Source organism: Siphateles boraxobius, unplaced genomic scaffold (genome assembly GCF_051911475.1).
Source record: "Siphateles boraxobius isolate OS27281-9 unplaced genomic scaffold, OSU_SipBor_1 85, whole genome shotgun sequence".
NCBI lineage: Eukaryota > Metazoa > Chordata > Actinopteri > Cypriniformes > Leuciscidae > Siphateles > Siphateles boraxobius.
This window is the reverse complement of record NW_027509214.1, coordinates 654,252-668,031: the sequence shown is the minus strand read 5'-3', so window position 1 is coordinate 668,031 and position 13,780 is coordinate 654,252. Positions and strand designations below refer to the sequence as shown.

Here is a 13,780-nt window from a genome sequence, read left to right as displayed (position 1 = left end):
TCTGAGAGCTGCTCTGCTCTGATTGGTCAGAAAGCAAACGCTCATTATCATATCTGAATCTCAGCTCTTGATCACAGTGATACGAACAGTAACGATGGCGTGGGTTTTACCGTATCAATCTCATCAAAGTGTAAAACAGCGTCTTCTCGACACGAACAACATGAACCAAACTCTTCCAGTCTCAGATAAACTACAGTGTTTGGGGGCGGAGCTAAGAGACGCTGCTCAGCCAATCAAGAGCACAGGCTGGGATTATGCTAATGAGTTCCAAACCTACAGCAGGAAGTGAGACTGAATTACTGACGACTCGTTTCAGTTCAGAATCACTTCTTTCTTTTAGGAGACAAAAAATCTTTGAATCTTTGCAGAGCTTTGATATTCACAAACAGCTTTAATACATAATACATGAACGATAATATATACGAAAAACTTTAATAGTCAAGTCTCCTTCATTCATACAGCGCTTTAACAATATGGACTGTTTCACAGCAGCTTTACAGTGATAATAGGAGATTACAGTAACAGAGATTGTTTCGGCTTTACAGCAGATCTAGAATAAAGTTATTGTCCAGATAAAGTTAGTTTTGATTGATTCACTTCTGTCGCAACGATGCCACTTTAAATCTGTTGTTTTTCTGTTTATCACTGTGAAGCTGCTATGATCTGTGTTGTATAAAGCGCTAAAGAAATAAAGTTGAATTGACTTGTTTGTGAGAGCAAAATGACGTCCCACACCACCACTGAAAAGAAATAAAATAATATGACATTTTACTACTGCAGTAAATCCACCTTGATTTAAGAATGTTGAGTTATTTTGACTGGAAACAAGACAAAATGCGTAAGAAAAGCCTTGTTTGCAGCGCAGACTGAGAGTGAGGAACTGATGTGTTTGCAGCGCAGACTGAGAGTGAGGAACTGATGTGTTTGCAGCGCAGACTGAGAGTGAGGAACTGATGTGTTTGCAGCGCAGACTGAGAGTGAGGAACTGATGTGTTTGCAGCGCAGACTGAGAGTGAGGAACTGATGTGTTTGCAGCGCAGACTGAGAGTGAGGAACTGATGTGTTTGCAGCGCAGACTGAGAGTGAGGAACTGATGTGTTTGCAGCGCAGACTGAGAGTGAGGAACTGATGTGTTTGCAGCGCAGACTGAGAGTGAGGGACTGATGGGTGTGGCGACTGACCTCCTGGATGAGCGCGAGGCACACGTCGTGAGTCCGGCTGGCGAGGACGTCGGGATGATACTGAGCCAGACTGCGCATGAAGTTCAGCCCCTCGATCTTCTTCTCCCTTCAGGAACAGAACAGAAGATGGACAGAACGTTTGATCCGGTCATCGCTAACAGTGGCGTGATCATCAGGCATGGGCGATATGGAAACGATATCAGGATGTTTTCTGTGTGTAGTGTCGAGGTAGTTCCTCGTTTAGAAATAAACTCTGACTCAACTTTACTTACTGGACATAGTTAAGGCTTACTTTGGCCTATGTCTGTATTATTACATACAGTTCTGTTATAATATATTATATACTGTACTAAACCTGACTTTATGTTGGTGTTTTTGTATTGATGTTTATTTATTTATTTATTTATTTTATCTTTTATTGAGTGTTTGTCTCTGTTGTTGTGAAAAATTCAATAAATAAATCATATATTAAAAAAGAAATAAACTCCGCCTCCGCTTTATGTCTGACTTGTTGTTTTTATCTCTTTTAGCAGTGAATGTGTCCCAGAAAGAGATGCGTCATCAACTAGACTTTATCGTTAGTATGTCAATAAACTCAATCTTTCCTCTCTGATAGTTTTATAGAATTAATGTTTTTAAAAGGATTTAAAAGTATAAAATCATATTTACCATCCGTAGTACAGAGGTTCAAAACTTAATTATTTGAAAATTAATTATTTTCTGATGGTGTGAGATTTGAATTTAAGGAAGTGAAATTTAAATGGAATAAAGTTCATATTCACTGCTGTAGGTGCATTTGTTTATTAATGCATTTAATTTTTTTTAGTATGAATATCGAGTCGGCGAATTAGAAAAGAAAAGCTCAGTTAATGAATATTAATTAGAGACGTCACGTGACTATTTAATATTCATAACTGCGCAACCAAATTCTGTGAATGATTTTAACTATGGTTTTATTTGACAGTATTTTGTGTTCAGAGTTGAGGAATTATTATCTCGAAGTTCTAGTAATAGTTACTCGTTATTATCGTGGGAAGACTCATTGTTACCGGTATAATCGTAAACGATGATATATCGCTCATCCCGTGTGATCATGTGCTTCAGTCTCACCAGTCGTCCGAGGCGAGCAGCCGGAAGCTCTGAGTGAGCGCCAGCTCCGGTTTAGAGAAGGGCCGGAGCTCAGCCGGATCCTGCCCGTCTTTCCTCGGGCTCCCAGGAATCAGCTCATCTAGAGGACAAACATGAAACACGGGATTACAGAGACAAACCTCAGTGGCACTGAAACATCGACAGGTAGGGATGGCAATCGAAGATCAATTCCAGTTCTGGAATTGAATACTTGTTATAAAATTTTAATTTCAATTCCTTTGTGAGCATTTCAATATGAATATCTAAGTTTATTTTTTTCCCTCATTGGAATCGATAAGAATCGAAATCGTTAAAATTCAAACGATCCCAACCCTATAGACAGGAAATAAATCCGACATGACATTCATGAATTTGCCAGGAGATTATTATCACTGTTGAAAACAGTTGTGCTGCTTCATATTTTTGTGGAAACCATGACACTTTTAATTCTTTAGGATTCTTTGATGAATAGAAAGTTTCAAAAACAGCATTTATTTGAAATAGAATCTTTTGTAAGATTATAAATGCCTTGACAGTCATCACGACTCTCTCACCGGAGCTGTGTGCAACAAGCGCTCGCGTTCGGTTCAGACTCGACGTGCGTCGGAGTCTCGGCGCTGCCGTTCTATTGGGCGGGCCGGGCGGGGGGGCGGGCTGGTGGGCGGGGCTTAGACTCTTCCCAGGATTCTGTGGTTCTGCGGGACTGGAGGGAGACTCATCCGAGAGCGACTCGCACCCGTTCACGGTCTCGTCTGGAAAACAGAAGCAGAATACAATCTTTTCATTTATTACACAGAGAGTTATCGCAGATCTGGTTCTCATGTTCAGTTAAAAGTCCCAAAGATATTGTCAGAATCTGGTAAATGTGCTTTTTCTTTTTATGCTCCTTGGGTCTGTAATGATTTGCAAAATAAATGTTCTTAATCTAGATGCACCTCCAACCTTGAGCACTTTTAAATTTCTCTCGCACAATGTTTTAAAGGACACTTGCAATTGTTTTTCTTCATTTGATTTATTTAATTTTGAGTGTGCAAATTGTGATATTGTCATTTTGTGATTCTTTTGTGTGAAACTTTATAAACTTGACCATGACTCTCTGGAAGAAGAGATAGCAATATCGCAATGTGATTCTCCTGGTTAAATAAAGGATAAATAAAAATAAATAAAATAAAATGGTGATGGCTGTCACTGGCGTTGACCTTTCACCTTTCACATCATCGAGGAGTGTGTGTGTCGTGCGGCGTCTCATCGGGTCCTGATGCTCTAGACGGCGCTGACGCATCTTGTCGCTCGCAAACTTAGACAGCTTTACCCTCTCCTGTAACACACACATCATGTGACTCCAATGAACGGGTGAAGCACACACATTTTTATGCAAATTTTGGAAACAAAAAAGCTGGATGGAAATGCCAAGACGCGCTCAGACACATTTTTGTCCGATAAGAAGTCATGCACATAAACTACAATGGAAACACATTTACTGAATAAATGCCTAGATGCGCAATAAATGAAAATATTGTGATAAAATCAAATTTATATATGAAAATAAATGCTGTAGAAATATTGTTCGTTATTAGTTCATGTAAACTAAGGTTGTTAACTAATGTTAATTAATGAACCTTATTGTAAAGTTTTACCAAAACGGATATCTTTTCATTTGATAATAAAACGTGCACATAAACTATCATGGAAACACATTTACTGAATAAATCCCTCAAATATAATGTGACTTTGCCTCCACGTCAGCTGTGATTGGATAACTGGAGTAACCAGCGGACCAATGGCGTCGCAGCGTCTCTAATGTTGGTTTGGTGTTTCTGAAAGTGGAAGTGTGTGATCAGAATGATTGTGTTTAATTCCCTCCAGAAGCGTCTCACACACACGAGTGTGTTCCCGAACACCAGCATCCGAACGCTAGAGAACACGACAGCGTTTACTGTGTTTCGTCTGGCGCTCGAGGGGACAGTATGGAAGCTTGTTTCCGCCACAGAATAAAACATTTTAAAAGATAATTATGACTTTTTATCTCACAATTGCGAGTTTACATCTTGAAATTCTGACTTCATTTCAAAGAATTGCGTGTTATAAAGTCAGAATTGCGAGAAATAAACTCGCTATTCAAACTTTTTTTCTCTTAATTGCAACTTTATATCACGCGATTGCGAGTTTATATCTCGCAGTTCTGACAATCTTTTCTCAGAAGTGTGAGATGTAAACTCGCAATTGTGAGAAAAAAGTCGCAATTACGTTTTTATTTTTCATTCTATGGCTGAAACAAGCTTATATAAAAAAAGGATCATAAAAAGATTATAGAAACTTACAGTTTATTGCTAATATTTTGCAACAGGAAGTGACGATTTTGTTCTCTTGAACACATGAGATGGAAACGCTGCTTTATTCGCAAACGTTTTATGCCATATTACAATTTTGCGCAAAAGTTAAATGGTCAGGTTTAGTTACAGTTAAACACGGTTAAACAGTTACACACAGCTACACACAGCTACACACAGCTACACACAGCTACACACAGCTACACACAGCTACACACAGCTGGTGTTTGAGACGCACCAGAGGCTCCTCGGGTTCAGGACTGCCGTCGGAGTCGCAGTGTGTGTTGCTGAACGCGTGTCCGAACACGCCGGGCGGAGGCTCACGGGCCGCTCTGCCGGACCAGTCGCCGTGCTCAGGAGAAGACGCCACACTGGGACGACTGGGAAGAACAACAGAACCAAACACTCCTGCAGAAACGAGGGAAGAAGACGAGTGAAGGACGAGAGCAGTGTTTCAGATCATCAGTGTAAAACAGTGGTGAACCGACCTCGTCCGATCACTCCCTCAGACATGCAGGACTGAGACGTGTGCTGATGACATCCTGCAACAAACACCACAACCTCTTCAAAACTATCCCACATGACATTCATACACTACTGGGCAAAAGCTGCTTTTATTTGATCAGAAATACAGTAAAACAGTGAACATTATTACAATGTAAAAAAGCTGTTTTCTATGTGAATATATAGTAAAGTGTACTTTTAATAGGGATGCACCGATATGAAAGTTTTTGATAATGATAATTCTTTATATTTGAAAACCGATAACCGATATATTGGCTGATAAATCTAAATACAGATTTTTACATCATTTTTGAGAGCTTGATTACAACAACAAGAGTCTCACCATTAAAAGTCACGTCCTAAAAACACACAATTATAATGTTCTCATAATTTTATGTAGCCTTGAGTGTCTCAGCTGAAGGAAATAATCTATTATTTATCAGCTTTAATATATCGGTCAAATGTTCTTATCGGGCCGATAACGATAACATTAAAAATGACCATTTATTGGCCGATAAATCGTGTTCCCTAGTAATTTATTCCTGTGATCAAAGCTGAATTTTCAGCATCATTGATCAAATAAACTCAGAAGAGACTTCAATCAGAAACATTATAAAGCGCTCACCTTTAGCGGGTCTGAGCGCGCGGAGCGGCTCGCGGCCGGCGGCGCGGATCTGCGGCGATGATGTCATATCGCTAGGCTTTTCCTCGTCTGCGTCTAACGGTCTGTTCGAGTAAACGAGTCTCTGACCGACCACACTCACATTCCCATCAGACAGGCTCTTATTCTGCTGCGTCACGCCTGAGGACACACACACACACACACACACACACACACACACACACACACACACACACACACACACACACACACACACACACACACAACTGCTCATTCTAAGGTAATACAAATATAACGGTTTATTATGCAAGGTCTTTATACACCACTGAAAACATAGTTATGGATCTTATATTGCATTTCTGTCAATAGATCCTCAGAAATATTACACAATACACCTTTAAATAACTTTTTATATGAGCTTTGGATGCTTTGGATGTGTGTGCAGCACAGAAAACAGTGTGTGAGTCGTCTCCCACTTGGATTGTTTAAGTCATATTGAAATGGTTCACATACGCACCTTGCGCGCTGAGGTCACGTGTTCCTGACGCCGCTCGTGGTTCAGCCGCAGAGGTCACAGGGCTGCGTTCAGGAAGCACAGTTAGTGAACTGAACATCAGTGTCATGTTTATCTGGTGTTCATCAGGGGTCTCATTTATAAAACTGATCCGCACTAAAAGTGTCCATGCGCTGAAAGCCAAAAATGGGAGTACGGCAAAAAATATAAAAGCGCGTGTGTACGCCAGAACCTGCGCAACATTCCCTTTATAAACCCCAGTCAGCAGAAGATTGTGTTCACGTGCGTCTCCTCCCGAAATAACCACATCTGGAGCTTACTACGCCTCGTTTTACTATGAATATCATTAGCATAAGCATATTCATCCACGTGATGCCATGTTTAACGGTACAAGACATTAGGAAAATATGAGATACGGATGTAGAGTCACATTACATTGCTAAAAACCATTTAGTAGCTGATCCTTGCCTTATTTTAGAATGAATAAATCAAATAGTATAAAATACATTTCAGATAAATTTTTCTTAATCTTTTCCACTGGCTGAAGAGTCTTGCACATGCACGAAGTTCAAAACAAGAAGGATAGCCTTATGAAAAAAGAAAACACGTGAATATCGCGGTTGCTGCGGTTACTCCTCCGCGGTTAGCCTGTAGGTACGGCAATATAGCGGTTATATCGCGACAGCGCTGGTTATAAACGAGGCCCCTGGTGTGGTCAGTGTCGGACCTGCTCCCGGTGCCGGGGGGGGAGGAGGGCGAGTACAGGCTCAGGCCGCTCTCGCTCAGAGGACTCCTGACGGACCGGGACGTTTGATCCGGGGAATCGGGAAGCAGCTCCAGCTTCACCGCAGAGTCCGGGCTGTCGGGGTCCGGCTCGGAGCCGCTGGCGCTCACCTTGGCCCGCTTCTTCGCCGCGCTGTTCCTCAGCGAGCGCAGGGAGATCAGCATCTGGAACACCAGGTCACGGGTGTCACTCAAAATAAACACATGTTTATATAGTGCTGGGCGGTACACCGGTTCATACCGAATATCAGTGTTTATTTTTGTTATGATATTAATTTTTAATATACCGCAATACCGGTGTGTGTCACTTAAAGGCACACTATGCAAGATTTGTACCTTAATATAACAGCTTCAAAGTCATTTCAATGGTAAACGAACTCATAGTAGTTGACAATATCTCACATGATTATAAATAAGCCTACACGTTGTAAATAGTGTAAACGAGCGCAATTTGCAAACTATTATGATAAATTGCGGCAATAATCATGTCTAACGACATCATAGCGGACAATGTTATGAAATAATGCGACGTACATGTAACGTTATTGATGTCATCTGGCATTTTGTAATGTTTACATTGCACTCAAAAAACACAAATGAAATTATACAGTAGGCCTACGCTATTGGCTATTTACTTGTAATTTAGCTGCAATCATGTAAAATCACATTATAAAGTAATAAAGTGCAGAGGCCGTGAGTGCAGAGACGCTCTTCACGACTGTATGGTTAAATACAAGTCTCTAGGGGGCGCTGTTTGACAAGAACAGAATTCCTGCATAGTGTGGCTTTAAACAGCGCTGTGACCGCACTGTTAGAGAGGGTCTTTCACTGTTCACTGGTGATGCTCAGGTGTGTGTGTGTGACCGTACGTTCACACCGCCGCCGACTTGAGCGGCAAAGAAGCTCTGGACGCCCTGTCAAGGACGCTTGTCAAAAAGTACGGGGAATCTTGTTGACGCTTTGGTCGCTCTGACGTAGCAGGGAGAAGAGAAGTGTCACAGCATGAAATGTCATGAGTTTGGTGTTTTTGCATTCCACTTCACTGCTTTTCTATTTAACTATGTAAACACGCGCTAGACTGTGTGCTCGAGCTTTGTGTCTTTTGCCGCGTCTCGCGCATGTCACAGCGCTTTAAAAAACGCGTCATTCAAGTTAAACTTTCAACTTTAAGAACAAAAATGTAAACTATCCCAGCTCTTTTATCCCATGCCTCGTTCTTTTGTAACTGGTCCCTATAAGCAAACAACGTCATATCATAAATGATAGGACACCCAGCAACGGCGATGATTAGCTTCTCCTCCATTTTATCTGAACTGATGTTTTGGTAGGAACGAAAGTTTACATCGTGTGTTTCTCCGGAATCAGCCAGCGCGGAGGACGTCTATATTCCGATTGGTTGCTGGCTTTTGTCGCTGCTTGCCGCTGAACCGCGTCATAGCTCATTACCATAAAGTTGAGCTACTTTCAACTTTCTGATTGACGCTCAAGACGCTCAAAACGCCCAAAACGCGACGCCGATGGATTTGACGCTCCTTGCAGCTGAGAGAAGCCAGCTTCCATTGAAAATGAATGACTTCCCGTAGCTTTGGAAGCTCAAGTCGGCGGCGGTGTGAACGTACAGTTACTGAGCGTGACGTAAACATGGAGCGGATAAACTATAATTGATGGCTGTCAAATTATATTAGAATGTTTCCCATACATTGGCTCACAATATCAACACTGCCTTTTGGAAAATCTATTTGTGGTTGTCTTTGACATCGGGGAATAAACACGAGCACTGCATGTTTTATATGAATGTATCTTTGAAGGGAACGGACTGTCTTTAGGAATCTTTCTTTATGTTTCCTGATAAAGCAGGTTTATGAGCCGTTACCATGGAAACCGCTGTTTCTGCCGCCTCTTTATAAACACGGCAAACCTGTATTAATACTAGTGTGGATTTTTCTACAATATTCACTCATGACAGTATACAAGTCACTCTACTGCAGTATTTCCTCTCTCAGTCCGCAGAACATGTGGTTAACACCCAGTGATGCATGAAAGAAATAATATTACCGTCATATACCGTGGAACCGGTATAATTTAGAAAAATACCGTGATATGGATTTTTGGTCATACCGCCCAGCACTACGTATATATAGTTGACACTTTGTGTAGTGCACAGCAAAGATTCACATAACCACTGTTACGACCAAGCGGCAACCTCCCCGTCTCTCTCTTGAAACCAACACGGAAGTGAATTAAACTGCAATTCATCGCCTGGCCGCTTGAGGCTGGCTGCAAAAGTGAGTCAAATCTGTATCTCCCCCATGTTAAAATCCCCAACTTTACAGCAGAAAAAAATATGTTTACAGCCTGGAGCAAAAAGTGGTTTTGGTCTATATAGCTAATTTTGCCCTTCATGACGACTGTGAGGGGGGTGAATTTTTTTACACCTCATCCGTTTAAATTACATTAAGCCTTAAAGTTCTGCATAATTAAGGGCGTGGCCACTTGCGTGACTGGTGGATTGAGGCTGCTATAACTGCTAGCCGACGTTTGTCTCTGTTAACGTCACCCTCAGCTGCTGTACTTGCCATCTCTGCAGTGTTTGTGCTTTTTTCGGGATTATTTCATACAATTTAATACACGCATTATACCTTTGCCCACGCCGTTGGATTCCGTCGGTGTCGAGTATGGAGAGAACAACCAGCGTTGTATTTCCAGTTGTTTTCCTCGCATGCACTAATGGATGCCTGACAATTTCGTTGCTTTTTGGAGTATACTGTACAGGCTACACTCGTTATGCGGTACCGTTGCTCTCAAACTTTTAAGTGTTAAATAAAAAGTACCGTGAGAAAATCCTGCAGGTGTCAGTGCTTTCTCTCCGTCCATGCAATAGATACACACCCTTGAATGAGCGCGGATTTCTAGTGCATTTACTTGAACTTCTCAGGTAATATTTTTGGTTTAACCCATTTGAGAAATTGAGAAGCGGCCAAAATCAGATTTTAAAATCAACTGAACTGAATAAAGCTCTTGATGAACTTGACGTGCGATGCCGCACTGACTGACATGTATGCGCATGAATCACTGTCACACGCACAAGCTCAGAGCAGTATTGTAAGTTACTGCATGATAATACATTTTTAACTAGCAGAATAATAATGCATCCCGATACACATAGTCTCACTTTTAGTTACGTCTTTTAATTATTATAGTATTTTGAAGGGCAAAAACATGAACTTTAACTATTGGCTTTACTTCTACATTCAGCTGTCACTTTAGCACGAGGCCAGTAGCATAGCATTAGTACCTCAACTCCACCCACGCTCCGCCTCTTTGCCCATTTTCTTTTATCCGGGAGTGACGAGAGCTGACGCGATGCCAAGATGGCGACGGTTGGCCCCGCCTACTTTAGGCTTCAAAAGCACTCTTCAGAAACCTACGGGTGACGTCACGGACACTACGTCCATATTTTTTTACAGTCTATGGTTACGACACACACAGAACAGCACATGTGCTAGTCCTCAGGTAAAATCCACAGTAAAACTCGCATGTAGGTTATATCATTTTAAATATATTTTAAAGATAATTAACATTTATTTTACACACTTTGAGCATTATCGTATCGCATATCGAATATCGCATTATTTAATGAGTTATCACATATCGCACTTTTCTTCAATATCATGCAACCCTAAAAAGTAGTGCCGAAGTGGATAGTGTAGAGGGGAAATAACACGTTATCAACGGGCTGCTGGGATCAGCACACACACCATATACTGTATTGTGTGTGACGTCATCCATAGTGTTTATGAAGAGCGTTTCTGAAGGGCGGAGCCTGCCGTCGCCATCTTGGAAGTGTGTCACACCCGGATAAACAGAAATGTGCAGAGGCGGATTAGCTGAGGTGACGTGACGCTAACAGACAGCAGACAAACGGCTAGTAGTGACATCAGCGGCAATCCATCTGTCACTCAAGTGGCCACGCCCTTAATTATGCAGAACTTTAAGGCTTAATATAATTTAAACGGATGAGTCATAAAAAAATTCACCCGCCTCACAGTCGTCATGAAGGGCAACATTAGCTATATAGACCAAAACCACTTTTTGCACCAGACTGTAAACATATTTTATTCTGCTGTAAAGTTGAGCATTTTAACATGCGGGTCTATGGGATTGACTCTATTGCAGCCGGTCTCTAGTGGCCAGCGGAGGAACTGCAGTTTAACTCACTTCTGTGTTGGATTCAAGAGAGAGACCGGAAGGTTGGCGCTTTTTACAATTCACACGTACGAAAATTTTAATTACACACATACACACAGTAATAACTTTGAATAATGACATAACTATGCTTCTATTTGTTTTTTCGAGTGTCGCTCACCTCCTGCCGGTCCAGCGGGTCGTCCCCCGGATCTCCTGCGGCGCTGATGGACAGATCGAGCCGATCCGACGAGGCTTTGGCGCTGATCCGGCTCCGGCGCGGGGCACGAGGAGGCAGAGGAGAGCGCTTGCTGGAGCTCACTTCACCTGAGAAGAAGAAAGTGTGTCGTTTCAATGTAAAGATTGATCCAGCAACACTTTAATGAGCTGGAGATCAACACCGTCAAAGGAGTCGTTCACTTCAGGATTAAAGTCTCCTGATGATTTACTCTCTTCACGTCATCCATGATGTTCATGCGTTTCTTTCTTCAGTGGAAAAGAAATGAAGGTTTTTGAGGAAAACACTCCAGGATTTTCTCCATATAGTGACTTCAATGGAGTCCAACGGGTCGAAGGTCCAAATGTGCGTTTCAGTGCAGCTTCAAAGTCTCGACACGATCCAGCCGAGGAATAAGAGTCTGATCTAGACCGCGATATGGAGAAAATCCTGGAGTGTTTTCCTCAAAAAACGTAATTTCTTTTACACTGAGGAAAGAAACACGTGAACATCTTGGATGACGTGAGGAGAGTAAATCATCAGGAGATTTTAATTCTGAAGTGAACTACTTATGTCTAGTTATGTCTAGTGAACTAGTTATATATTACATTATGTGTTGTTTTCTGGGGGGAAAATCAAAATGAAGTGAGTTTTTTCTTAAAACAAGCTAAATTATCTGCCAATGGGGTCAGAAAAATAATTGAGCTTGTTTAAAGAAAAATTGTTTTGTCTAAATGTCTAATGGGATTTTTATGGCAAGCCGTTTTAACTTTTATTAATTTCCAGGATATGAATTCTTGATATCAACAATTGATTTTGAATGGCAGCCTATGGTGACATTTCACTAGTGAAAATACAATTACAGATATCAAGAATTATAGTTTTTACTAGTTGAAATTCAATTGTTGATATCAAGAATTATCATTTTATCTAGTGAAAAAGTAAATGTTGATATCAAGAATTAGCACTGTTACTAGTAGAAATCTAATTCCTGATATCAATAACTATCATTTTAACTAGTGAAAATTGAGTTGTTGATATCAAGGATTCATATCCTGTGAATGATTAAAAGTCAAAACGACTTGCCATAGATTTTACTCATCTAGTAAATGCATCTTGATTTAAGAAATGTTTATGATTTATGATTTCGTAAACAAGACAAAAATACTGAGTAAGAAAATCTCTTTTTGCAGCGTGAGAGGAAGTGTGTTCTGACCGGTGTTGTCGTCTCGTCTGCTGGGCCACGTGCTGGACATGGAGAGCGCGGGCGTGGGCGTGGGCGCGGGCGTGGGCGCGGGGTGTGTGCGCGGGGCGGCGCTCGGGCTCAGCAGAGCTCCTGTGACAGCCGTCAGCGGGTACGAGGGCAGCAGGAACGAGCCCGGAGGATCCACACTCCCCGACAGCACACGACTGCTCCTCAACCCTGAGGAACCAACGAGAAACTCAAGTCTCCTTCATTTCTACAGCGCTTTAACAATATAGAGTTTCTCAGCAGCTTTACAGTGATAATAGGAGATTACAGTAACAGAGATTGTTTAGGCTTTACAGCAGATCTAGAATAAAGTTATTGTCCAGATAAAGTTAGTTTTGATTTATTCACTTCCGCTGTAAAGATCATTAGTTATTAACTTAGCGGCCGCTAACACACACCGTTCTAACAGAAAACCCTTAATGTGTTCCGGACCGGTCATTCATTCACACACAACAGTGTTTGAGCTCGAGAACGCAAACCTTGAAACAGGATCCAAGGTGAAAGCGGTGAATTTTTTTTGAAAACGTTATCATCTCCGTGTAAACTTCAAAAACGTGAATCTGTGAAACGCTGACGGTGTGCACATGCGTATCATGCGTTTAGTCTATAGATATGAGCATTTGAATATATATGTGCGCAGGCGTTTAGTCTTTCTTTACAAATTGACCAACAAATTACTTGTCTGGCCTTAAAAATTCATAATACAGAGTTTTTTGTCACTTCCGCGCATCCATGCGAGCTGGAAACACTCAATATTTAATAATGCTTAAATACAAAAGGTCATTGAGAGTTTACAGTAGAGATCAATAGTGATGGGAAAGTTTGTTTTTAATGACCCTACAAGTCAATAGGTTGGTTTCACGTGACGTCACGCTGCTGCATCGCGAGAGCGCGCAAATTCAGATGGAGGGCAGGAAGTGAAATAGCTGAGGATCTGCCATCAATGTTTTGTGTAGTTTACGGCTCTGCTCCAATCGTTCTAATCGAGAAAATGGAAAGCGTTTTTATAGAGTACCAAAGATTGTCATTCATAAAGGTGAGAAATGTAAAATGCTCACAGAACA

At 41.4% G+C, this 13,780-nt stretch overlaps 1 protein-coding gene across 3 annotated transcripts in view; it reads right to left on the bottom strand.

The window, feature by feature from the left end:
- Window positions 1–13,780, bottom strand: part of togaram1 (TOG array regulator of axonemal microtubules 1) — a 43,877-nt gene that overhangs the window by 20,809 nt on the left and 9,288 nt on the right. For all 3 annotated transcript variants that reach the window (XM_077221737.1, XM_077221739.1, XM_077221738.1), the window contains 11 exons: window positions 12,681–12,887; window positions 11,429–11,574; window positions 7,007–7,227; window positions 6,283–6,344; window positions 5,769–5,945; window positions 5,128–5,181; window positions 4,878–5,047; window positions 3,516–3,627; window positions 2,864–3,061; window positions 2,292–2,409; window positions 1,182–1,287 (listed from right to left, as the gene is read on the bottom strand). In XM_077221737.1, coding sequence (XP_077077852.1) covers window positions 1,182–1,287; window positions 2,292–2,409; window positions 2,864–3,061; window positions 3,516–3,627; window positions 4,878–5,047; window positions 5,128–5,181; window positions 5,769–5,945; window positions 6,283–6,344; window positions 7,007–7,227; window positions 11,429–11,574; window positions 12,681–12,887 — 1,571 coding nt within the window. The remainder of the gene's footprint in view (window positions 1–1,181; window positions 1,288–2,291; window positions 2,410–2,863; window positions 3,062–3,515; window positions 3,628–4,877; window positions 5,048–5,127; window positions 5,182–5,768; window positions 5,946–6,282; window positions 6,345–7,006; window positions 7,228–11,428; window positions 11,575–12,680; window positions 12,888–13,780) is intronic.